The 23,716-nt window shown below is 29.5% G+C and overlaps 2 protein-coding genes across 3 annotated transcripts; one reads left to right on the top strand and one right to left on the bottom strand.

The window, feature by feature from the left end:
• The first annotated feature begins 3,509 nt into the window (after positions 1-3,509).
• Positions 3,510-5,419, top strand: LOC106767895 (probable polyamine oxidase 5). The gene has a single exon (XM_014652859.2). It carries the CDS (start codon positions 3,649-3,651, stop codon positions 5,233-5,235), a length of 1,587 nt encoding a protein of 528 aa, XP_014508345.1. The 5' UTR covers positions 3,510-3,648; the 3' UTR covers positions 5,236-5,419.
• Positions 5,420-8,891: 3,472 nt separating this feature from the next.
• On the bottom strand, positions 8,892-14,387 carry LOC106768933 (beta-galactosidase). Of its 2 annotated transcripts, XM_014654330.2 has the most exons (19): positions 14,035-14,387; positions 13,858-13,953; positions 13,628-13,740; positions 13,430-13,496; positions 13,240-13,332; positions 12,918-13,061; positions 12,514-12,602; positions 12,331-12,436; positions 12,121-12,208; positions 11,818-11,936; positions 11,566-11,727; positions 11,145-11,320; positions 10,911-11,020; positions 10,724-10,833; positions 10,508-10,618; positions 10,286-10,396; positions 9,980-10,185; positions 9,548-9,875; positions 8,892-9,327 (listed from the first exon to the last, which is right to left on the bottom strand). In XM_014654330.2, the coding sequence occupies exons 1-19, from the start codon at positions 14,194-14,196 to the stop codon at positions 9,217-9,219; spliced, it is 2,502 nt and encodes an 833-aa protein (XP_014509816.1). In that variant the 5' UTR covers positions 14,197-14,387; the 3' UTR covers positions 8,892-9,216. The 2 variants fall into 2 exon arrangements, with proteins under 2 accessions (XP_014509816.1, XP_014509817.1); XM_014654331.1 differs by lacking the exon at positions 14,035-14,387 and having other exon boundaries at positions 13,628-13,723; positions 13,858-13,948.
• Positions 14,388-23,716: the final 9,329 nt, after the last annotated feature.

Below are 23,716 nucleotides of genomic sequence, written 5' to 3'. Positions count from 1 at the left end.
TTAAATTTGGTTTAGTGAGTTAAAAATTTTATAATCCGATCTTATTAATGGAGTTGATAGATTAGATAGATAACCCATTTAAAAGACTGTGTTATTCTTTTAATATATTTTATATATTTATTGTAATACAATAAAAATAAATTGACTTAACTTATCTATATATATATATATATATGTTTAATTAACGTGTTCAAAAAATATTATGTAAAGATAATAATGGAAAATTAAATTGTCAACTTATATAGTTAAACAAGTAAATAAAAAAAATACTCAAACAGTTCAAATAATATTAAACACTGTTCTAATATTTAAAAATATCAAATTATCAATGTCAATACAAATAATTAAAAATAATTAATCCTGTTCTAATCAAAGTCTAAGAAGGTAAAGTCCTTGTTTCAGACTTTTCAAAAGAAAATGTCTCAAAAATGCTCTTTTATTACTAATTGCTTTAACCTTTCAAGAAAAAAAATGTCTTAATAATGTTAGTATTAATTGCTTTTGGTTTTCAAAAGAAGTCTAAAAATTTGTTAAGAAAATAATTTTAAATAAAAATATGATAAAAATGTCTAATTTTAAAATTCTTTTAGGTCTCTAAAACTCGCGAGTGATCCCTTATATTTTAACATGACTTGAACTTATTTAGTCATAAGTTAAGTGATTATTATGTTTAAAATTTAAAAAATTTCGCTTTTTTCTAATTTAATTTGATCAAATTTTGTAATAATTTGAGTTGACTTACGAGTTAAAATTTATTTTCGAGACTTTTATTCTGGGTCAATTTTTTCAAACAAAATTTAAAAAAAAATGTTAAAATTAATCTTTTTAAGAGATGGCAAACTAACCCCCTTTTTCTCTCTTTCTCTATCTATCTATCTATATATAATAATAATAATAATAATAATAATAATAATAATAATAATAATAATAATAATAATAAGTTATGATAAAAAATAATATTAGTTATAAATTGCAAGAATTAGAAAAATAAGTGATTAAAAAATAAATCTAAGTTGAATTTATAATTTAATATTAAATTATTATTATTATCATTAAAATAATAGAACATAAATTTATGAAAAATAATAGAGCCTATGTAATAATAATTAAATTTATTATAAATAATTTTGAACAATAAACAACAAATACATAGATGTATAAAAGAAATTGAGATGGAAAGACAAAAGTCACAAGTTTAGAATAGCTAAATAAACTACATATATGTATGATTGTTGAAATGGAGAAAAACCTAAATAAGATTAAAATTAGAAAAATCCCACATATTTGAGTGGGATTATATCACGGGAATACTGCATATGAATAGAAATGAAAAAATTCATCCAAAATGAAAAAAAATAAAAAACTTTCCTATTTTATTGCCTTCTAAAAGAAAATCATAAGATACTATAAAAGAATTTAACATTTGAAAATCTTGGTTAAATATCAGATTTTTCTTAACAAAACTTAAAAATAGTTGAAAAAATTGATATGTATGAATGTGGTGTAATGATTATGACAGGATGTATGGTAGTAACAACGTTTGCCACTTTTGTTGGCATTCTTAGATTAATCACTGTCTGTCAAATTCAGTCCAGACACACTCTCAATCATGTCTCTTTTTTTTAACAAAACTACAAACAACCAAAGATATTCAAATATCAAAGGAATTTATCTGTGATTCCATTTCCACTCTACATCACAAATCATCAAACAATCATTACAATACTTATAGTTATTATTATTTTAAATTCAAATTTAAAATATTATAATAATCATATATTTGTCATGTTTTTTTTTTTTTTTTATAAAAATAAGATGATACAATAAATCTATCAAAACCAACTAGCAAATCTGAGACATAAGAAACTTTTCTTTAAGAATTTCAATCAACAATTAAAAGTTTATTCAGAAAAATCTCTATCTGATAAATAAAAAAGTAATTTAAAAATATCTCAATAAACTAAAATTGCACTGTACGGATCCAATGTGAGAAAATTTGGTTCTTAGTAACCTATTCTAACCTTTTTAAATGTGTTGCTAAAATAAAGTCACGTTTTATTATCCGTTTATATTGTTTAAATGACTATGATATTTATAACTATTTTATATATTGATATAAGAGTGAATTTTGAATGTTTTCTTTAGTAAGTATAATTTGATATTTTAAAATAAAATACGATAGATTGATTGAGTGGTAATTACTATAATAAAGAGATATTTTAATATATATATATATATATATATATATATATATTTTTTATTTATTTAGAAACAGTAGGGTCATTTTCAAATTGAAATTCTTTAAATTCTTATAGACTTTAATGAAATTGAAAACATTATTGATGGTACTCAATGTATTTGATTGTTTAATTGATGTGATAATATGTTATTTCACACTTTTAAATCCGTCAAAAGTATTTTATCTTTCATATAATTATGGCACGTTCCATTATTTTTTATATATTTAATTGATAAAAATATTTCATTTTATACTATTAATATTAATCCAAAATGAGTAGAAAGTAGAGGTTAAATTTTTTTGTTAGAAAAATATTTAATTATATTTGTAGCACCTAAAATTTAGAATGAATTCAGTTTTAGTGAATTAAAATAAAAAAAAAAAAACATATCGTTTTAGTGAATTTATTGAATTTGATTAATGTAGCAAAGGAGGAGACCATCTTGAAAAGTATAATGTGATGAGAGAAACATTATGAACACAATGTTAATATATGCCTTTTCTAATAACCAATATTTCTAATATGGCTTTTTGAAAAAGGAGATTCTGTTGTTTAATTTTTGAGAGGTTTAAGAGTCTTAGTTGCGAGTAATTATGGTTTGATAATGATACATTAACTGTAGTTAACTCCTGTAAGACCAGATCATCATTTCTTAAAAAGTTACAACCCATTCCTCACATACTTCACATTCTTTACAATGAAACTTTTCGATGGAAAAAGTTTCTTTAATAACTTTTTTTTTGACAATGCATACGTGACAGTTTGTGATTGGTCCGTTTTAAATATTTTTTTAGAATAAATTCAAACAGATCAATAAAATAATGACACGTGTCCTATTATAAAAAAGTTGTTAAAAAAGAGATGTTAAAATATCATTATTCCTTTGGTGTTTCAATTTTGCTTTCTCCTTTCTCTAAAAATTGTGTCTGCATTGTACAACTGAATTTGTTTGTTCTGGGCGGTGTGAAGAGGGCCACAGTGCTGAGCACAGTACCTGTCTTTGAATTATTACTCTAACTTCTGCTCCATATTTACTTTTTTACCTTAAAAACATTCAACATGGCCCCCTTTCCTTTAATTATTATTACACCAATCAATTCGTAAAATTAACCTTCAATTATAATTAGAGAAGAGAAAAAGCAAAAGTAGCGCCGTGTCTTTATTAGGCCATAATAAATTATAGTGTGCGGAAAGAAGTCACTACAAAAAGGTGAATGATTACGTGTCTCTTCTTTAAACTTGTTTTTGAAACATAGTATGTCACTTCGATTTCATTTTGGTTTCTAACATTTTCTTCCTTTTGAATCTCAACAAAACAACACTTATAAATTCATTGCCAGTTACTCAAATCTCACCTCCTCTTATCTTTATTCATTGGTGTCACAAAAAGCAAAGCTAGGTCGTAACCATGGCGGTGAAGAAGGCACGAATTGTGATCGTTGGAGCAGGAATGGCGGGCATCACTGCTGCCAACAGGCTTCACAGTGTGAGTGCCTCAAAGAACTTGTTTGAGGTGTGTGTTGTGGAAGGTGGAAACAGGATTGGTGGGAGAATCAACACTTCAGAGTTTGGTGGTGACCGGATTGAGATGGGTGCTACTTGGATCCATGGAATTGAAGGAAGTCCAATTCACAAAATAGCTCAACAAATCCATGCACTTGAGTCTCAACAGCCTTGGGAGTGCATGGATGGGAACGACAACAAGGCCACCACCATTGCTGAAGGTGGCTTTGTGCTAAACCCTTCCTTTGTTCACCCCATCACCGAGCTTTTCAACAATCTCATGGACCATGCTCAGGGAAAGATGTCAACAGCAACAACCAAGGGTGAGAGCGGAATCCTCAGTATTGGTTCTTTTCTCAGACAAGGCCTTGCTGCTTATTGGGATTCATCGAAAGAGGAAAAGGAGCTGAAAGGGTTCGGAAAGTGGAGTAGGAAGTTGCTTGATGAAGCAATCTTTGCCATGCATGAGAACACGCAGAGGACTTGTACATCTGTTGCTGACTTGTTGACTTTGGATTATGACGCAGAAAGTGAATACCAAATGTTTCCAGGGGAAGAAATCACAATTGGTAAAGGCTACTCAAGCATAATCGAATCGTTAGCATCTGTGCTACCACCTGGTTCAGTTCAGTTGGGAAGAAAAGTCACAAGAATTGAATGGCAACCCGAGAGACAGGAGGCGATGAATATGGAAAATGGAACATGTTCTAGGCCCGTGGTGCTACATTTCTCTGATGGCTCTATTATGTCTGCGGATCATGTCATTGTCACGGTTTCACTGGGAGTGTTGAAGGCTTCAATCCGTGATAATGATTCAGGTATGTCAATGTTCCATCCCCCTCTACCCGCCTTTAAGGTTGAGGCTATTTCAAGGCTTGGTTTTGGTGTTGTTAACAAGTTGTTCATGCAATTGAGTCCTCCTCATGGAGGGTTCCCCTTCTTGCAAATGGTTTTCCATTCACCTAACTCTGAATTGAGGCAGAAGAAAATACCCTGGTGGATGAGAAGGACTGCTACTCTTTGTCCTATCTACAAAAATTCCAGTGTCCTCTTATCTTGGTTTGCCGGGGAAGAAGCTCTGGCACTCGAGTCTCTCAAAGATGAAGAGATCATTAAAGGGGTTTCAGACACAGTTTCATGTTTCCTGTCACAGTCAGTTGAGTTTTGCAACGGGAATGTGAATTCTGAAAAGCACTCCCACGAATATAAGGTTAAATTCAGTAAAGTGTTGAAGAGCCAATGGGGAAAAGATCCTTTATTTTTAGGTTCATACAGTCATGTGGCAGTTGGATCAAGTGGAGATGATTTTGATAAAATGGCAGAACCTTTGCCAAAATGCAGCAGCAGCAGCCAGCTTTCTGCTTCACCACCACTTCAAATCTTGTTTGCAGGGGAAGCAACCCACAGAACCCATTATTCCACAACTCATGGAGCTTACTTCAGTGGTCTTAGGGAAGCCAATAGGCTTATTCAACATTATTCACCCTGTTAAGATTTATAATATAACAACTTTTCTATTTTCTCCCCTTTTAAAATTTGTATCATTAGTTTATATGATAATATTCTTAGTCTGTCTTTGGGGGAGATTAGTAATCGATTGCCAAAAATTGAGATTAGAAGTGGCAAGATAGGGAAAGCCAGAGTAGCCATATTACTTTCTTTTAAACTTTTTGGTGCAGATTCTTTTTGTTTCATATCTTTTAAATCATTAAAACAAAACCATAATGTTGTTAAATTTAAATTTTGAAACACCAACCTGGCCTTAACAAAACTGATTTAGATTTCTTTTGAGACATCATTAATTATGAACAAATGAACAAGGGAAACTAACTATAAAAACTGTTTCATCTGTATTTTCTGGTTTACCCCAGAGGAAAGGATCCGTTTATGAATAGAAAGTAATTTAATAGTCTCTGTTTTAACAGGAAACTGGAAATAACTCATCTGTTTGAGTCAGATCAGAGTTTTACTTGGAACAATAATTGATGGTCCTTACGTTTTAACTTTAGTTCGCCGCAATTGGGAATAAAACATTGCACAGTGCACTTTCCGTGACAGTAAAAAAATCCTCCTTTCGGCCAAACAGTCATATAGTTGTACAAATAAGCACACAGCCTCTTATTGTACAAATTTAATAACATTAACTTTCGCACTTGTCACCTCGATTTGCTTTTCGTATCTACAAAATATCTTTCCATCAACTAATAAATTCTTTCATTTTATTTTTTTTCAACCTTTCGTACAAGAACCACAAGGAACAACAGTCTTGTAAAAGAGAGTTTGAATACATAAATCAAGATCATATTGGATCTTCTTTCCCTTATCAAATGATAAAGTTGAAGTTGGCGTGAAATCTCATGTGATATGTGATGTCAAGTAAGTAAACTTTAATAAAAAATATTAATTTAAAGTTAAAAGTAAGTTTAATTTAACTATGATTTTAATATTATATTAAAAGTAAATTTTAAACTTAATTCAATCTCACAAAATTAATTTATATGATAATATTTGCACGTATTTATATACTTTTAACTGAAAGATCAATTAAGTTTAATATATAAAAAAAAATATTTAGATTTGTAAAATAATATTAGAAAAAAGGGGAAGAATAGTTTGTAAAATTTTGAAATGAAAAATGAAAATAGAGGTTTGATGTGATAGAGAAAAGCGAATGATGGTAATTGAGGGACGTCGAAGGACAGGGTCCCATGGATGAAGGAGAGCAGTATCCAACCACAATGTCCTTTAACGTTAACAATGAGACAAAGGTGTAGTAGTGCCAAAATGTTTAATTGTGCCCACATTACTCTATTTTCAACTCATTTTTCATTTTTTTCTTTTTCAGGATTCATCAATATCATGTGTCCCATCCAACCTCTTCATAGTACATTACTACGTGCATACCATCTATTCCTCATAAATCCTAAACACAAAAATTAACTTTTATAATAAATCTAAATATATTTTTTCACATTATTTATTTAAATTTATCATAATTGAATAAAAAATATCTAAGTATTATTAAAGATTAGTTAAAAATCGAAAAAACAAGGAATAAAAACGTTTTGTTTTTATTTTCTTTATCCAATGGCGCACGTATATATAATGTTTTTGTGCAAGCTTTAACTCACAAGAGTTTTCTACAGACAATACTCCAACATGTGGCCTACCAAGCAATAACAATTGGTGCTAACGATGGATTTTTTTTTGCAAAGCAAATCAACCAAGCTTGATACTTGTTTTAATTTGCTTTTAGATATTGTCGAGAAAAGAAATCTAAGAGGAACAAACATGAAAATTTGAATGGATCCAAAAATAAAACAACAAAAAGGAGAAATTTTATTTCTACTTTATTTGATGAAAATTCCCTTTAAAAAATAAAAGAATAAAAATGATAACAAGCTACCGAAATAAATCAGCAAAAAACAGTACTGTCTCGTCTTATTTACTTCTTCTATACCTATATCACACATTAAGTAAGAATCGAACATCGCAAATCATTAATAGATCTTTGTCTGACACGTAAAGGAACAATTTTGAATCACACTTAACAATTTCTTTCGTATCAATGCATTTAAGAAAAGTGAATTTTAATTTGTTTTGTTACAACATGTATTATTTTCAAATATATATTTTGACAAAATGACCTTTTTGCCTCTAATCATTGTTATGATATTACTTGTCCACAACATGTTTGGTGTGTTATGAGTGAAAGAGATTGATGTTTGAATTATTGGATGGAATTGTATTATGCAGATAATGGTGATATTTATAAGAGTTAATTGATTCCATATATAGGTGGTGAATATTTACCAATGAAAGGACGAAACGTGGGAGTAAGAGAGATTGTGTTGCAAAGTGTAAATTCAAAACTCATATTATTGATGCACGTTTGTTTTCTTTCAATTTTAAGTGTAATTTTTCAACTAGTATTATGTGTTAACATTAGTTTTTAATATTTGTTTCAACTAAAATTAATATTTGTTTTAAACTAATTTTGTAAATTGAAAACAGAATTTTCAGTTTGTCAAAAGTGTGTTCCTATCACCTTTACCTTTAGGCAAATTAACACTCCTTTATTTAACTTTGCGTATCCAACTTCTTTATCATAACTCACTTTTCCTTCTTTTTCTCCCAGACTTAAAAGATTAATAGTCTCTATGACTCTTGACCCTTTTTTTTTCTTAATTTTTGTGTAGCTAATGATGAGAACGAACAAGATGGCAAATTTATAAACCTAAGTTGGAGACATTATATTATATTTATACAACGATTTATATAACTTTCTCCATATTAAATCAATTATCTTAAAAAGACAAAAAAAAAAAACATTTATATAACTACAACTTCGTCATTTTAGCTATTGGGTTGATACCTATATCTTTTTAGGGTATGAAAGAAAAGAAAAGAGAAATTATGTTGAAAAGTGTTATAGAAAAGTTATTTGAAAACATTGGTTAGTATTGATGCTGAATTTAAGAAAGAAAGTAATTTTGAAATGTATCCTTTTGAGATGAGCAATAACCAATGATGAATAGACACGAAATGGATATTGGAAAAAAAAACCTTTTACTTTGTGGAAGAAAAAGGAGGAGTAATCGTGTTTATGTCTTCTAAAGCTTAATTAGTGGAAGGTGGTCCTCACTTCTTTCTTAAAATTGAACTTTATATCCATAAAGGTTGTTTTCTTTTTCAATTAAGTACAAGCAAGTAAAGTTAAATAAGTTTTGGAGGTCAAATATGCTTCATTAATTTTTTTATTATATTATTGTTCATTTTCTTAATAGCTTTTTTTTTTAATTAAATTTAACTCTCATTGCATTTTTTTCATTTATTAATATATTTTATCAACCTAATATGAATTTATGAGAAACTTTTGACAAAAAATGAAAAAAAGAATTACCGGACTTGAATGATGTGTTAAAAAGTTATTAAGTCACGTTAAACGCCAATTATTAACTCGCGAATTTTATAAATATAATACGTTAATATGTGGACCGGTAAAAAAAAAGAGAAATCTTTTTGGATTTTTCTTTTTTAGGATAGAGTTGATAAATAGCATAACTAAATCCATGAACAACAATAAAGAAAATAAGTTTCATAAACTACATAGCTGAATAGAGTAAAAAGATAATGAGAGAAAGCAAGTGGTTTTCAATCCATAAAATAACATGATAGGAAGCTGAATCTTTTGGGTCTCAACCAGTAGCCCAATATGCAGAGGCCCGTTAAGGTTTATACAGGAGACCCAAGTCATGATTTTGAAATAAGTTTTTCTATGGTTGACTATGTAATTGAAAATTATTACCCAAGTTCCAACTGCTACTTTATTGAAAGAATGTGTATGAATAGCCTGATTATGTAACACTTTCAGCTAATTTCTTTCTATCTACATTTGTTTTGGATTCTCTGTGCTAAACCTAATAAATCTGCTCCATGTTTATTCTCTGATTGTTGCATTGAATAACATGATCTAGCTGCATAGTGCCTCAAGTGATAACTTCTTTGCAGTTCCCGGACATGGGTCTCCCCCAAAAACTTCAGCAGCTACAGTCACAGAGCAAGATTGCTTGCCAATGCAGTTCTACAAATAATACCAATAATACATATAGTACAAAGTAGCAGAAGAAAAAGATAATAAGCAAAAGATGCATGACCATAACATGGTAGAGCTAATCATTCAGAACCAGCAATTACTGCTTGTAGATGTCACCGAGGATTAAGTGAGCAGATGAAACAAAAAGGGTGCCAACTTATACAAAATTTACTAGTATTAATGACAATGGTCGAGCTGATTGTGGTACCTTTTCAGGAGCATCATATGATCTGTGAGCATGGCAGCTTCCCTCTCTATAGTTTCCACAAGTTCCCAGAGGCAATCCATAACTAGCAAATTTAATCTGGGAAATTTTTAGCCCAGGTGGACACCACAAGTGAGCCTTGGGTCTATTAATTTTGCCACTGGCCAGCATCTGCCTGTTCTTTAGAGTTGGTTGCCCTTCATATATATCAGAACAAACACTTGCTGTTGTTCTTTTCACCAAAGAAATTCCACTAGGGTCTCCTCCCCATTCTTCAAACACAACCAGGTAGTTCCCACTTGGGTTCAGCCATGACCGAGGAATATGGTACCTGTCCAATGCCAACAATAGGTTATCAATGTCATGAATCATGATCATGTTCAAGTTACTTACAACATTCACTGCGGAAAAATAACTTGTTGTATCAGCTCTTACCATCTCTGGGAGGGCTCTCTACAGTTTGTCTGGCATTTTTTCTCAGTGTAAGTTCCAGCGTAGGAACATTCCCCACAACCACCGCGTGCTATATATCCAGGCCAATGTCGTCCAATGCTTTTACCATTTATCCATACTTGGCCCTTTCCCATGCTAATCATGTCCAGAGCCAATGGATCATTGCCTGCTGGTGTGCTAAAAGTTGTCTATTCACATTACAGCATAAATGTGTCAGAAGAAATAGAAATTCTTACTTCCGTGATCAGTCACATAATAAATACAACACTTGTTGAAATTCAATCTTACCTTGTACCATGTCAAAGGCTGCTTTTTAGCCAATAATGATCCTTCTACCCATTCAACTGAGCTACTCCCACTCACAGTGTTAAGGTTTAAGGCTTCTCCCCTGAGACCAATCTGCCAACAAAATGCAGACGAGTAATCTCTTATTTCTTAGTGACACACACATATCATTATGATGAAAGCTTTCAATGTTGCAACTGAGCAAAACAATAGTAGATAACAAACCTTGTAAGACCATTTCTGTTTAGACAAGTCTCTAGTCCCCTCATTTAGACCATTTAGTGTGACTGGGCCTAACACCCCAGCATTCCATGTCTCAAAGTGAATCCCAACATTCTGGCATTATTGAAACATTGGCATAAGATAGGAAGAGGAAAAGAATCTTGAAATAATTTATATTTGTAGAAATCACAAAAAATATTAGAGAGGAAGATAACTAACCGGGAGACCGACGGCAATACTTAGTAAAGATAGCTTATTATTCCCAATCCTCAGCTTCACTCTGTCACTAAATGTTAATTTAGGGAACTCCAATCCCCCATACACAGTACCTGCATTTATACAGAAAATGGATAAGTACAAGAGGAGATTATCATAACAAAAAAATGGATTGAAAATATATCATTACCTGAAAGTTGACCGTTGATGAAAACATGCAAAGCATGGCCAGCTGACATCACGGTAAGAACAGGAGATTGTCCTCTTTTTATAAAACCTTCATTTGTATCAATATTGACACTGGAAAAGGGACAATAATTTATTACATGGAACGAGGATACGAATAGTAAGTGTCAGGAAATTGAACATTTCCATTATTAGTTTTTTAGAAGTCATGATACATGATCAGTTGAAAGATACTTACTCTGTCATATACCACAAATAATCTGTAGAATCTCGGGTGATATTAACCTGCTCCCAGAGTGCATATGCTGTTAAGGGATCATCTTCACTGGACGATGCTGGCTCTTCATTGTATGACTGCCAATCAAATGCAGTGTTCACAGCAGTCATCTTCTGCAGAGAGCTTTGAGCACCGACCTGTTTACATACATACCATTGATAACATGAATATTCATACTTGGAAAAAAAAAAAACCCAATATGAATACAGAGATTTTCTGCTCAAAATTTGTCTAATGTTTCTGTCCTTGAACAACAGAAGAAGTACTGAACATTAGAATTCGTATGAGAAAATATGTTAGTGACAGAAAAGTTCTGCACAAATAATTTCCAGCTACACTCCTTCATATAATAAAATAAGCTTGGTAAAAACTATTGTCTTACTCTTGCAGTGTTGAAAACTTCAGTTTTGCAATCAGGAAGGATGCTGATAGACCAAGGTGGTAGGTCATATTTTCCATTTCCAAATGAAACTTTAGCGGAAGATTTGGTGTCATAGTTTCCTAGGAATGCAGCACAAGTACCAGAAGTCTTGAACACATGTACCTAAAGTAAAATTAAAACAAACGGCAAAAAAAATTTCAACAATTCTGTCAAGTATTTTTCACAAGTCACATCCTTGTTTAGGGTCCTTACCTCAAGGTTTTGACCAGGCCATGTCACTGTGGGATCGACAGACACTAAAGCTGGCTCACACAGCTTTATTGCTTTATGCAAATCCCTCAAATGCCCCCATTTTGGCTCATTTAAAAGTCCTGACATAGTTAAACAAGCTTCAGACTAATATGAATATGTACAATTTGCAAAAGCATAGAAATTAATATTCACCCCAAGCATCGATATAAGAAAGTAATTAAAAAAATATTTTAAATAGATTTAAATTTGCATGGTGTCATCATTCAAATCATGTCAACAAATTAACCAAATGGCTCAGTCTACCGTATTCATCAAGGAGACCATCATAGTCATAGCTTGTGGCAATAAAGGGGCCACCTGATGTCCGATCAAAGTTAGTTCCTCCATGGAACTGGATCAAAAAATGATACATTTTAGACTCAAATCAAAGTTTCCAATGCATGAATACATATTACATAAAAAGGTGTTGACATTGGCGAACAGATAGACCGTAAATGCAATGTTCCAACCTACCATGTAGTAATTAACAAATGAACCGCCATTCTGTACGAATCTTGCAACCGAGAAGGCCATGTCTTCTGCAGGTCTACGAGGAACCGCGCCACCAAACTCAGTGTACCTGCAGAACACGAAACATAAACTGAATACAGGTTCCAGACCAGTTATTTATTACTATAATTTATTTGTCGAACATACCAGCCACTCCAGTTCTCTGTCCACATTTTGGGTTTGTACTCCTTGTTAGGAGTGAAGTTTTCACAGTAGTATCCATTGCAGGTGTTAATCTATCGAGAAAGATGCACGGGAGTTCAGTCAATAAACAGAAATGGGTGGATGACACAGAGAGAGGCACCGTAACTATGAGTTAGAACAAACTACAAGAGAAAAGCAACAACAGAGAAGGACAAATGGGCCAATGAACTTACATCAAAATATCAAACCTAATGCAACAAAACAACCAAAACATTACTGAAGACTGTACCTAAAAGAAACAAATCAACGAAGGTGGGACACTCAAATTTATGGGAAGAAGATAAGAATTATTCTCCAAATGTTTCTTTTTTATTTTTCTTAAAAGGGTTTGAGCAAAAGGGTCTTACAACAGGATCCGGAGCATCTTCTTGCTTGCACATAATCCAGGGGACACCAGTATCTAAACCCACAGCCATTTGAGCAGCCCATTGGGCATAAGCTTTTCCAGGAGCACCAATTTCCCACTCCACTGGTCCAAATTCGTTTTCTATCTGTCACATTCAATTTTTGGCCAAACAAAATGCCATCAATAAATGGTCATTATTGTAATTGATTGGTTGGCCTAACTAATAAAACTTCAGTCACAAAAAAATAACATGACAAAATGCAAAGTTGAAACTTGAAAGCAATCCTAAGAATAAATATCTTATTCAAATCCCACTTCCTTGCCTGTGACATAATTATAGGACCTCCCTGAGTCTGGAACAATTTCTCCGCCTTCATCATGTTCACAATCTTCTCAGTAAAATTCCGCATTGCCGCCTATATCATTACCAAAATTGAACGATTGCTTACAAAATGATCAGGATTTCATAATTAAACCATAACAATAATGACCGAGCAAATTGAAAATTCCAACCTTAAAAGGTTCGTTGTCTGTTCTGAAAGCAATACCCGGAACATACTTGAGCCAAACAGGAAAGCCCCTGAATATCGAACAGAAAGAAAAGACCTTTAAACATCGCTAAACAGTGTTGTCCTTTTTCAAAACAAATTATCCTCAGAATTTACATATTATGTTATGTAGAATTATAAGACAGGTTATCAAAATCATTACCCAAAGTTCCACTCAGCACATACGAAGGGACCAATACGGAGATGAAGATAGAGACCAGCCTGCTGCACCACCTTGATGAACTTAACCAGGTCGTATCTATCCTCGAAATAATACTGAATTTTCAGTTACCCAAATTTCATATAAAAGAAAAAGGAGTGAGCTTTCTATCAACTTTTTTACAAGTGGAAATGATATATTTAAAAATATGAAACTAACATTTGCATTACTACCTTTCCAGGAGAAGGTTCGTGTCCATTCCAAAACACATACGTTTGAATGACATCTAAGCCTCCATCTTTGGCCTTTTGAATAAGGTCTGGCCACATCTACAACAACCAATTAGAATGGTTTTCAGTGTGAAAAATGAAAAGTCTTTGGTGATTACAAAAATAATAAAAAGCAAGTACCTCAGGTGTGCTTCTTGGGTAATGGATGGAGCCTGAGATCAAAATTCTTCTCTGTCCATTAACAATAATGGCTTTGTGATCATAAGTCACAGAGGCTGTGACTGCACAGACCCACAAAAATAACAGCAGGGTATAAAAAAAACCCTTTGGTAAATTCTCCATAAGAAAGAACCCGTGAACCCGTCAGTGTCCTTCACACATTTAAAAAACAAAAACAGAAAGTCCAAATGCGAAGAAGGGAACAAGAGAAACACGCTTCTGATGTTTCCTCACAATGTATTTTGATGCTTTTGAGGTTGAAAGGAAATGGCAAACAAAGACTTTAATATAACAAAGGTTAGTGGTGGAGTAGTTACGGTCGGTTTGTGCAGTTTGAGAAGGCTGCAACTCCTTTATATACATTTGAAAATCCAAGCTACTACTACACTTTGGAGTCTAGCTACAACTGGGTCCCACTTTTTCCCTCCGATTCACTATTCTGCACAACAAATTATCCATATTAGATATCCACGTGTAAAACAGAGTTCAACACATTGTAATAAAACCATAATACTAGATAATAATAATAATAATAATGGTTAGGGATGCTATCTGATGTATTAGAAATAGGATAAGAGGTTAGTAATTTAAGAAGTGTAAATAAGATTGTAGAAAAAAAATCAAGATATTTATAAAAATAAGATCTTAAATTATAAAAAAAAAAAGCATTTTAAAAAGTTATATTTATATTAAATGGTAAATATAAAATTATAAAAGGGGGTGTTTTATTATAAAACAATGCATATAAACAAAATTTGCAAAAAGTATTTTAAACATGAGACTAATATAAAATGAAATAAGACGTTAATCTAAAATATTGAATCAACTAAACATGTCTTAAATTAAATTTAGTAAAGAATTAACCAATTTTAGATCGTCATATTTGTTATATAGACATCATTGTATCACTTGATGTTTAGTTAAGGAAATTTATTTAAATAATACTAATTATTGTACTTATTAAATATAATAATTTAATAAAAATTTATTAATCATATAACTCATCATCAAAATTTCTAAATATAACAATATTATTAAATAAAAGTGATTATTTTAAAAATTTAAACATACATACATACAATTATTAATATTTATCGTTATTTATTTCTATATTAATACTTTTATTACATAGATATTACTGTATCAGTTAAGGTTGCTGTTAATTTGATTAATTCATTTAAATCATAGTAACTATTTTATTTATTAAATTTAATAATTAGAGTATAATTAGATGCATAACATAACTTACTCTATAATTTCTGCATAATAAATAAATATATCATTGGATAAGGATAATAATTTTAAAACTTTATATATATATATATATATATATAAATATATATATATATATATATATATATATATATATATATATATATATATATATATATATATATATATATATGGGTTTGTTAACAAGCATAGGCGTATTTTTCATTTGGTACATTTTAGCAATGTGTACCAGATTATAGTAGACAAAAATATTCTCATTTATCATGGATTATAAGTTTTAAGGTTAAGGGTATTTAAATAATTTTCATTCTTAGAACTAAAAAAAAAAGAAACCCCCAAACCCTTACTCACCTAGCTCATTCCTCTCATCCCTTTCTCTTTCATCTCTCTCACTCCAACATTTTCTCTGTCATCCCTGCTGTTGCGCCAATTCAAAAAAAAAAATCAGAAATCATTTGTCATCAGAGATATTTTCTCTCTCGTCTCAACATTTTTTCTGTCATCACTCCAACATTTTTTCTCTCATCTCAACCCAATTGAAGATGGTGGTGGTAATTTGAACGAGAGATATTTTTTAAAAATTGAAAAAGTTTACTCTTTTATAATCATTTTATATTTATTAATGTGTGTAAAATGAATATAAATTTTGTCACTTTATGTTACTCTTTCCAAATCTGTAAAAAATGATATGTTTTTTATCTTACACACTGGTTAAAGTTTATTCTAAACGCCTGCAGAAGTTGATTCAGTTATAAAAAGGGACATAAGGAAATTAAAGAAATAGGTATAGAAGAGCTCCCTAGAAGTACAATTATTTCAATTCTAGGTTGTAATCTTACACCATGTATCCCATACCAATAAAATAAGGAAAAAGAAACACTTTGTGTAAAGGGAAAAGGACAATAGAGGGAAATATCTTGTTCTTTAAAAATATAATGAAATGTGGTGTAGATGTGTAAATAATGTATGAAAATTTAATTGATTTATAAAGGTTTTATTTACATGATTTAATTTAAAAATAAAATTTAATAATAATAAGAAGGGAAAATATATAACACATCCTCCAAATGAACGAACAGAGCAAGAGCAACAAATTACCATGTCAATGTCACGGGTTGTTGTGTGTGTGGGTGAGGGAGAGTATGGAGACGAGAGAGAAACAAATTGGATTAGGGTTAGGCAAGAGTTTCTGATTTTTCTAAATGTTGGAGTGAGAGAGATGAAAGAGAGACGGTTGAGAGGAATGAGGGAGGTGAGTAAGGGTTTGGGAGTTTATTTTTTTAGTTTTGAGAATGAATTATTTAAATATCCTTGACCTTAAAACTTAGAATCCATGATAAATGATGGTATTTTTGTCTACTATAATCTGATACACATTGTTAAAACATATCAATTGAAAAACAGACATACACGTGTTAACAAACCCTATATATATATATATATATATATATTGCAAGTCAGAAATTAATGTATAACTTAGCTTTTACTTATTTAATGATTTTATTTGAATAATATAGTATTTGTTAAATTTAATAATTAAAATATCAATTTATTAAAAGAATGAATTTTAACTGTAAAGATTAAAAAAATATATTTTAGAATTGATATTTATTGATATTCGATTATTTTAATATTAAAAATATTTAATATAAATAATTTTATTATAAATAAGTTTTATTATTTTAAAACATATTATCTTTTTATAAAAAATTATTTTTTTATAATTTTTTAACTTTTCTTCTAAGAATTGTTTTTTGCTATTCGTCTATTTCAATATTTGAAATTGTTTGACTGATTATCATTACAAACTCTTCAAGTTGGACCCATAAGTTCTCTAAGTTAGTTTTTTACCCATTTTCTCTCGGTTTAATTTGTCTTGTTGTTACATGTAGTCATTCTTTTGGTTACATGTATCTTTAAGTTATCAATGTGAGTTTTTGTCAATTAGTGATCATAAGAATAATATGTTATGATTATGATAGCTCTTATCATGTTTTTATGTGTATATAGAACATCATATGGAGTTACAAAGTTTTTGTAGTTTTAAAGTTGTTTGAGTTTAATCACATATAAGGAAAACTAATTGTATTATCTCTAAATTACAATAATTGGATTATTGTAATGTGATTTGTCTGATTGAATGGTGATATAATTCTAAATAAAGAATATGCAAATATTTAAGGATTAAAATAATTAAGAACATAAAATTGAAAATTTTAAATAAAATAAAGAAACTTAGATAAAGGAAAAAACACCACAAACTAAGGTTTGATAAGCCTAAGAAAGATCGTCACAAGAATTAGGAAATTCTTGACAAGATTACAAAATGCAGAAAAAACTCAATAGAAATAACCTTGTAATTATTTTTTTTGGAAAAAGTCTTCTACTCTATTCTAAATTCCAAAAAGTTTAAAAAATATAAACTAAGGTTTTGCTTCATTTGTTTGTAAATAAAAGAAAATTACAATCCTTAAATTCTAATAAAAAATAATATATATATATATATATATATATATATATATATATATATATATATTTCAGTGGTCATGTTGACACATTTTAAAATAGTTTTGGGTTCAAATAATGACTATAACTATAACGTTAATATTTTTATTTCAATAATACAATCATGTAATACATATAATTAACTTAGCTTCTTCAAAGTGTGAAATCTTCAATTAGGCTCCAAAAGATGATTAATCTTGTGTTACAATGTTTTTTAAACTTTTTTAAGCCTTTCTTTTGACATGAGTCTACCTAAGTCTTGAATTGGATCCTAGTCATGATCTTAATGATCCTCATGATGTGTCTTGGGCTTTGATGTATGCATGAAATGATCTTTGTGATGAGTTTTATTTGTTGAATTGGAATTATGGTCATAAATTACATAATTCGACCTATAGGAATAATAAAAATATGTATATCTGTGTTATGTAGACTTGCTTGGTTCGACTAAGATTAGAGACCATTAATTTTGAAGTCGTTAGGCGATGATATTCTTGCTAAGCGACTCCAGAGTAAGAGAGTTCACTAACTTGGTTATCGTTGGACGTGAAAGTTCTTCATTGGACAAATTACGAGTGATTTAATCTTTGAGTTCTAATGTTAGTGTTGTTGGACGAGAAGTTTAGTCACTAGGTGAGTAAACCTTCGAGTACTACTCGTTAAATAAGTCGATACTTCGTTGAGCTATTCTAGTAGAGTTTCAATCATGTCTATGTTCATTTTGTTTGAATATTTTATTAGATCTTATAAGTTGTTGTAAGAACTATATGTGTATGTGATTTATATGATGATAATAATTGGTATTCAAGTAGGATAATAGAATATTAAATTACATATAAAAAACATTCTCTACCAAAAAAATGTTATAACACCTGGAAAAATTTTGACATTACATAAATAAACTTTCTCTAACAAAAAATTGATTAGTTATTTATTATTTAATTAATGACATTATTTAATAAGAAAAAAAAACTTGGGAATCTGAAAAAAGCAAATTATAATGGTGAATAAATCCATTTATTCAACTTTTTTTAAACATAGTTCACCACACCAGAATTTCAGTGACAACAGAAAAAAGTTTTCAATGTGTCCCGACAACACAATTATGGTGGCATTTACTACATTTGTTTGCAATTCCTTAGAATGTTGAAGAATATGAGAAAGCAGAGAGTGAGAGTGAGCAGGATTTAGAATCTTGTCGAAAAGGAAGTAGAAAAGCAATATTAAGGGTTTGCGTTAGGGTTTGGTAAATGTATCTGAATTTCCTTTGTTGTGAGTGTAATAATTGGCGTAAAAAGGGACCTACTTTGGGTTACTTTCACTCTAACATGTTGCTCTTCTTCCTCATAAAGGAAGATTCCAAGTTTCAACTACGTCTTTGAATCCAATCCCATTCTTATTCTCTTCTCACAAAAATAAATATCATCCTCTTTTTAGCTTCCATCCATATTCCACACTATAAAATATCATTAAGGCTTCATTTCCTGTTTTTCCTCTTTCACAAAATTATTTTGGAAGGTTCATAAATTATCAAAATAAGATATAATTAGATATTACATACGTTATGTTAAAAATATATTCCAAACATCACTTAATTTCACAAAATTAAACTGAAATTTACATCTACTTATAAATTACTAAATCATATTATTTTTATCAATTTGATATTTTTAACACACATTTCTTATACTATTATATATTTTTTTGTATGAAAGACTAAATATTAATAAATTATTTAACATGAGTCAAACAATAGATCAAATAAATATAAATTTTATTAAAATAGATTCTAACATAATTATAATACTATGTTAATAAACAGATTTTAAATTTAATTAATTTTCATAAAATTATTTATAAAATTGTCTCTATTTTTAATTCACATGAAACTTTATCTAATAAATTATTTTGTGTGCTATATGTTCATTTAATGAATATTTTAGGGTTAAATATGTTTTTAGTCCCTATATTTTGAGGCGATTGTGGTTTTAGTCCATTTTTAAACTATGGTACAATTTAGTCCTTTAACTTTAGAAAATTCTGGTTTTAGTCCTTTTTATCAAATTTTTTAAAGTTTATTTGTTGTTTCAAGCACGTATAGCATTTGGATTGTTTACACTGTTTGACATATTTTTACTTCAATGTTAATTGAGAAACGCGTTTGAAACAACAAATAAAGTTAAAAAAATTTGGTAAAAAGAACTAAAACCAGAATTTTCTAAAGTTGAATGACTAAATTGTACCATAGTTTAAAAATGGACTAAAACCAAAATCGTCTCAAAGTATAGGGACTAAAATCATATTTAATCCATATTTTATTCTTCTCAGTTAATATTTTTGTAATATTTTAATGCATGCAGGTAGGTACTGAAAAGTCAAATTGAATGAAACAACTTCTGTTTCTAGTCTTAGCTTTTCCAATCGTGATAATGTCTTCAATATGATTTTCAACATTAAGTTCCGTTATTCAATAATACAAGTTCAAATGCAAGTTTAGTTCAATTTTTTATTTCGTTATCTGTAATATAATAATAATAATAATAATAATAATAATAATTATTATTATTATTATTATTATTGAATTATTGCAATGATTGCCAATCTGTCAAAATGATTAACACGTTGCTTCAAACGAATATCTAATAATATGGCACACTTGTACATTAATAATAGCATGAATGTTTATGGGGTTTGATAATCGGATGAACTAATTTGATTTGATTTAATTTTAATTATTTGAATTAAGTTATTTTTATATTAGATAGAATATAACTTTTAACCCTATTTTTAATACCTGGAGTGAGATATATTGCATGTTCAACTCAATATCATCTAACTCACATTACTAAATAATGTTAATATAGCTATTATTCAATTACTTTATTAGTATATTAATTAAATATATAATTATGAGATATTAAATTATTCAATTATTTAAATATTTAGTATTATAGTTTAATTGAAAAAATTAAAATAACTCTGTTCATGCTACAAATTTTAGAAAAAAGTATACATCAACCTAATCCGACTTAGATTGCGTGTAATAAAAATTATAGAAACTCAACATAATTCAATTTATGTTTTTTTTTTATTATTGAGTAGTAGGATTAATTTGGACAAAAACCCTTATTGAAAACATATATATGGTTGGAAACTATAAATTTAGAGGTATTATTTTATAATATATCTTTATATTATAAAATAATACAAAACCGTATATCACTATATCTTATTGTTGAAGTTAGACGATTTGAATTGTCTAATGTTATTTTTAAATCATATGAAATGATGTGTTTAAAATTTAATCTCTTAAAATATAAAAGTTGTATTGGCCAACACAATAAAAGAAGAAAAAAAAAATGAAGTAAGATCGTGTGAAAGGATTAAACTCCTTACAAACCAACCAAACATATTTTTCTTGCATAGAAGAACAAGCTATATAAGTATCCATTTTATACATATCGGTATACATTATGTACTGTGGAATTTTTATTATTAGAAATTTTTAATAGAATATATATCATAATTAAACATAATAATTAAAAAACAATTTAGAAAATCCTATTAAAAATCATAATCATAAAGCTATAAAGTATCTTGCTTTCTCTCGAATCATAATTCTATTAATCTTTTTGATGGTGGAAACCAACTCTTAATTATTAATCTTCAAAATTATCCCAAATATGAAGCAAAGAATGGTGAATGAGAGTTTGTTATTGCTCCATGCGAGACCATAGATGATGCATGAATGGACATAATCATGTGACATAGCTTCGTGTTCAAGGTTCTTATTAGTTTATTTTAACGCTTTTCAAAACATTTTTCCAACCCATTATAGAAAAATCAAAGATCAGATAATGATATGATAATACTTTATATAATAAAAACATTGAAATAAATTATTGGTTAAACATATACCTTATTATTCCTCTACATGCATAATGCTAATTAATTAAAATTATTGAATACCTTGCAAATATAGTATACAGATAGAACAATCTCAAACGTCACATGTGAGGACCACAAACAATAAGCCATTTGCAAGTTGTAAAATCCTATTTATTGAAATTAAATGCAAATGCCAATTTAAATGGAAATGGCAATGGCTATCATATGCCTTTGTTTAATCCTAATCAATGTAAGTAAATGTAAATTAATAACATTGCAAGTAAATGTAACGAATTTAAATATAAGTCTAAATTCAAAAATAACTTTGTCGATTTGCCTAAGTTAGCTTAGTGAATAAAGATGTGATGGGTTTGAATGTTGTACTTTTTTTTTTATTTGCAAGCTAGTGTTGTTCTTGCTTTGCGACTTTACCATGGAGTAATGCTAAAGTTACTGAAATGATTTAAAACGAAAGTTAGCAGAAGGTAAAGAAAAGTGTAGTTGTGAAAGAGTGGGTGGATGAGATTTTCTGTTACGATTTGATGGGTCTGATTCATTAATAAAATAATCATAATCCAACCCGCAAACCACTGGAATTGTGCAAATTATAAACTAACTAAGCTGACAATAATGGATAATGAAATATCTCATCATAGACCTAAACTTTAGAAATTATTCTCTGCAACGATAAATAATCTAGTTATTATTATACAATGTAAATTAATTCGAATGAGATAAGGTGTGCAAAATGCACTAGATGGTCCAAGAAGACGGGCCTAGTAGAATTTATAGTTATTGGGCCTTGTTTTGATTTTGGGCTTGAGAGGTTTAGAAAAGGGCTGGTGGGGAGTTTCTTCTTCTACTCCCAAGTTTTCTTCCTGTACTTGAAAAGGTGTGTTGTGCTGTGGACATGAGCATCCCAATCTACATCACTGTCATGTTTGTGGTCGCGGCGGAAGGTGGCGGGGCACAACAGCCAAATGTTGATGCTACAACTAATTGGTAATAACCAATCACCTCCTTTCATCAGCCAAATATAGATTCTCCACCATAGCATTTTATTTTTATTTTATTTATGTATACATAAATTATTTTTATAGTATTCTAAAAAAAAAATTGAGTATCTGAAAAGAAAAATATTAAAAACTTTCTCAATCCAAAGTAAACCACGTTTAAACCAAAATAGTTTTCTTTTTCTTTTATTATAGCAGTTGATATTTTATTTATAAGTAAAATAGTTATGAATCGTTTTTATTTCTCCAAATTAAGAAAATGTTTCAATTACAAAAATAAAAACAAAAAATACAGAGAAAAAAATATAAAATTTTTAGAAATAAAAATAGCAAGATATACGCATTACAAGATGTTTTGAGTATATGAGCACAGAACAACGCTATGTCAATCTATAACGAGAGCCATCAGAGAAAGTAGTGCTGGAACTGAAAGCCAACATGCAACTATGCAAGGACGATCTAGTTTATACAGTTAACCATTTCCAAACTGAAGTGATGATGAGCGTGAGTTGGAATTTGCAGGACAACCGTACATTCCCATCAGAAATTAATGCACCCAACGTCAAAATATTTATATTTAATTTCATCAACCAATTCTAATTTTTCTAAGATATTATCTCTTTTACCATCTAAAATTTCTGTTAAGTATATCTGAATTTTAAGACGAGTCACGCTTAGAAGGATTATATATAATTAATTTTAATTTTAAAGTGTGAAGATAAATCTATATCCATGTTTGAAACAAAAATTAATTTTAATTTTATGTTTAAATTTTAAAATTAAAAATATAGTTAATCATTTAATTTAATAAATGTTTAGTTTGTCCTTAGCCTTACCCGTGGCATAGATGGTGGAGTTGAAAAGTGATGGCCCCCTTTGGAATTTTGAAAAGTACTATAAGTTTGGACTTACTTCTTATAACAGACAGGAAATAGATGATAATTTGTAAGGAAGTCTCTGTCAGGGACAGCATTACCACCACCATCAAACGTTTACAGGAGTGA

The sequence above is a fragment of the Vigna radiata genome, chromosome 7 (assembly GCF_000741045.1).
Source record: "Vigna radiata var. radiata cultivar VC1973A chromosome 7, Vradiata_ver6, whole genome shotgun sequence".
In the NCBI taxonomy this organism is placed as follows: domain Eukaryota; kingdom Viridiplantae; phylum Streptophyta; class Magnoliopsida; order Fabales; family Fabaceae; genus Vigna; species Vigna radiata.
The sequence above is the reverse complement of the archived record's forward strand: the minus strand, read 5'-3'. Positions and strand labels throughout refer to the sequence as shown.

What these genes read in the sequence shown, in the direction of transcription:
- LOC106767895 (XM_014652859.2), top strand. Translation starts at nt 3,649, where the DNA reads ATGGCGGTGAAGAAGGCACGAATTGTGATCGTTGGAGCAGGAATGGCG.
- LOC106768933 (XM_014654330.2), bottom strand. Translation starts at nt 14,196, where the DNA reads ATGGAGAATTTACCAAAGGGTTTTTTTTATACCCTGCTGTTATTTTTG. An exon ending in CATTTGTTAATTACTACATG is followed by an intron (nt 12,209 to 12,330) that starts GTAGGTTGGAAC and finishes TTTTTGATCCAG; the next exon opens with TTCCATGGAGGAACTAACTT. An exon ending in TATTTGTGGTATATGACAGA is followed by an intron (nt 11,021 to 11,144) that starts GTAAGTATCTTT and finishes TCCCTTTTCCAG; the next exon opens with TGTCAATATTGATACAAATG.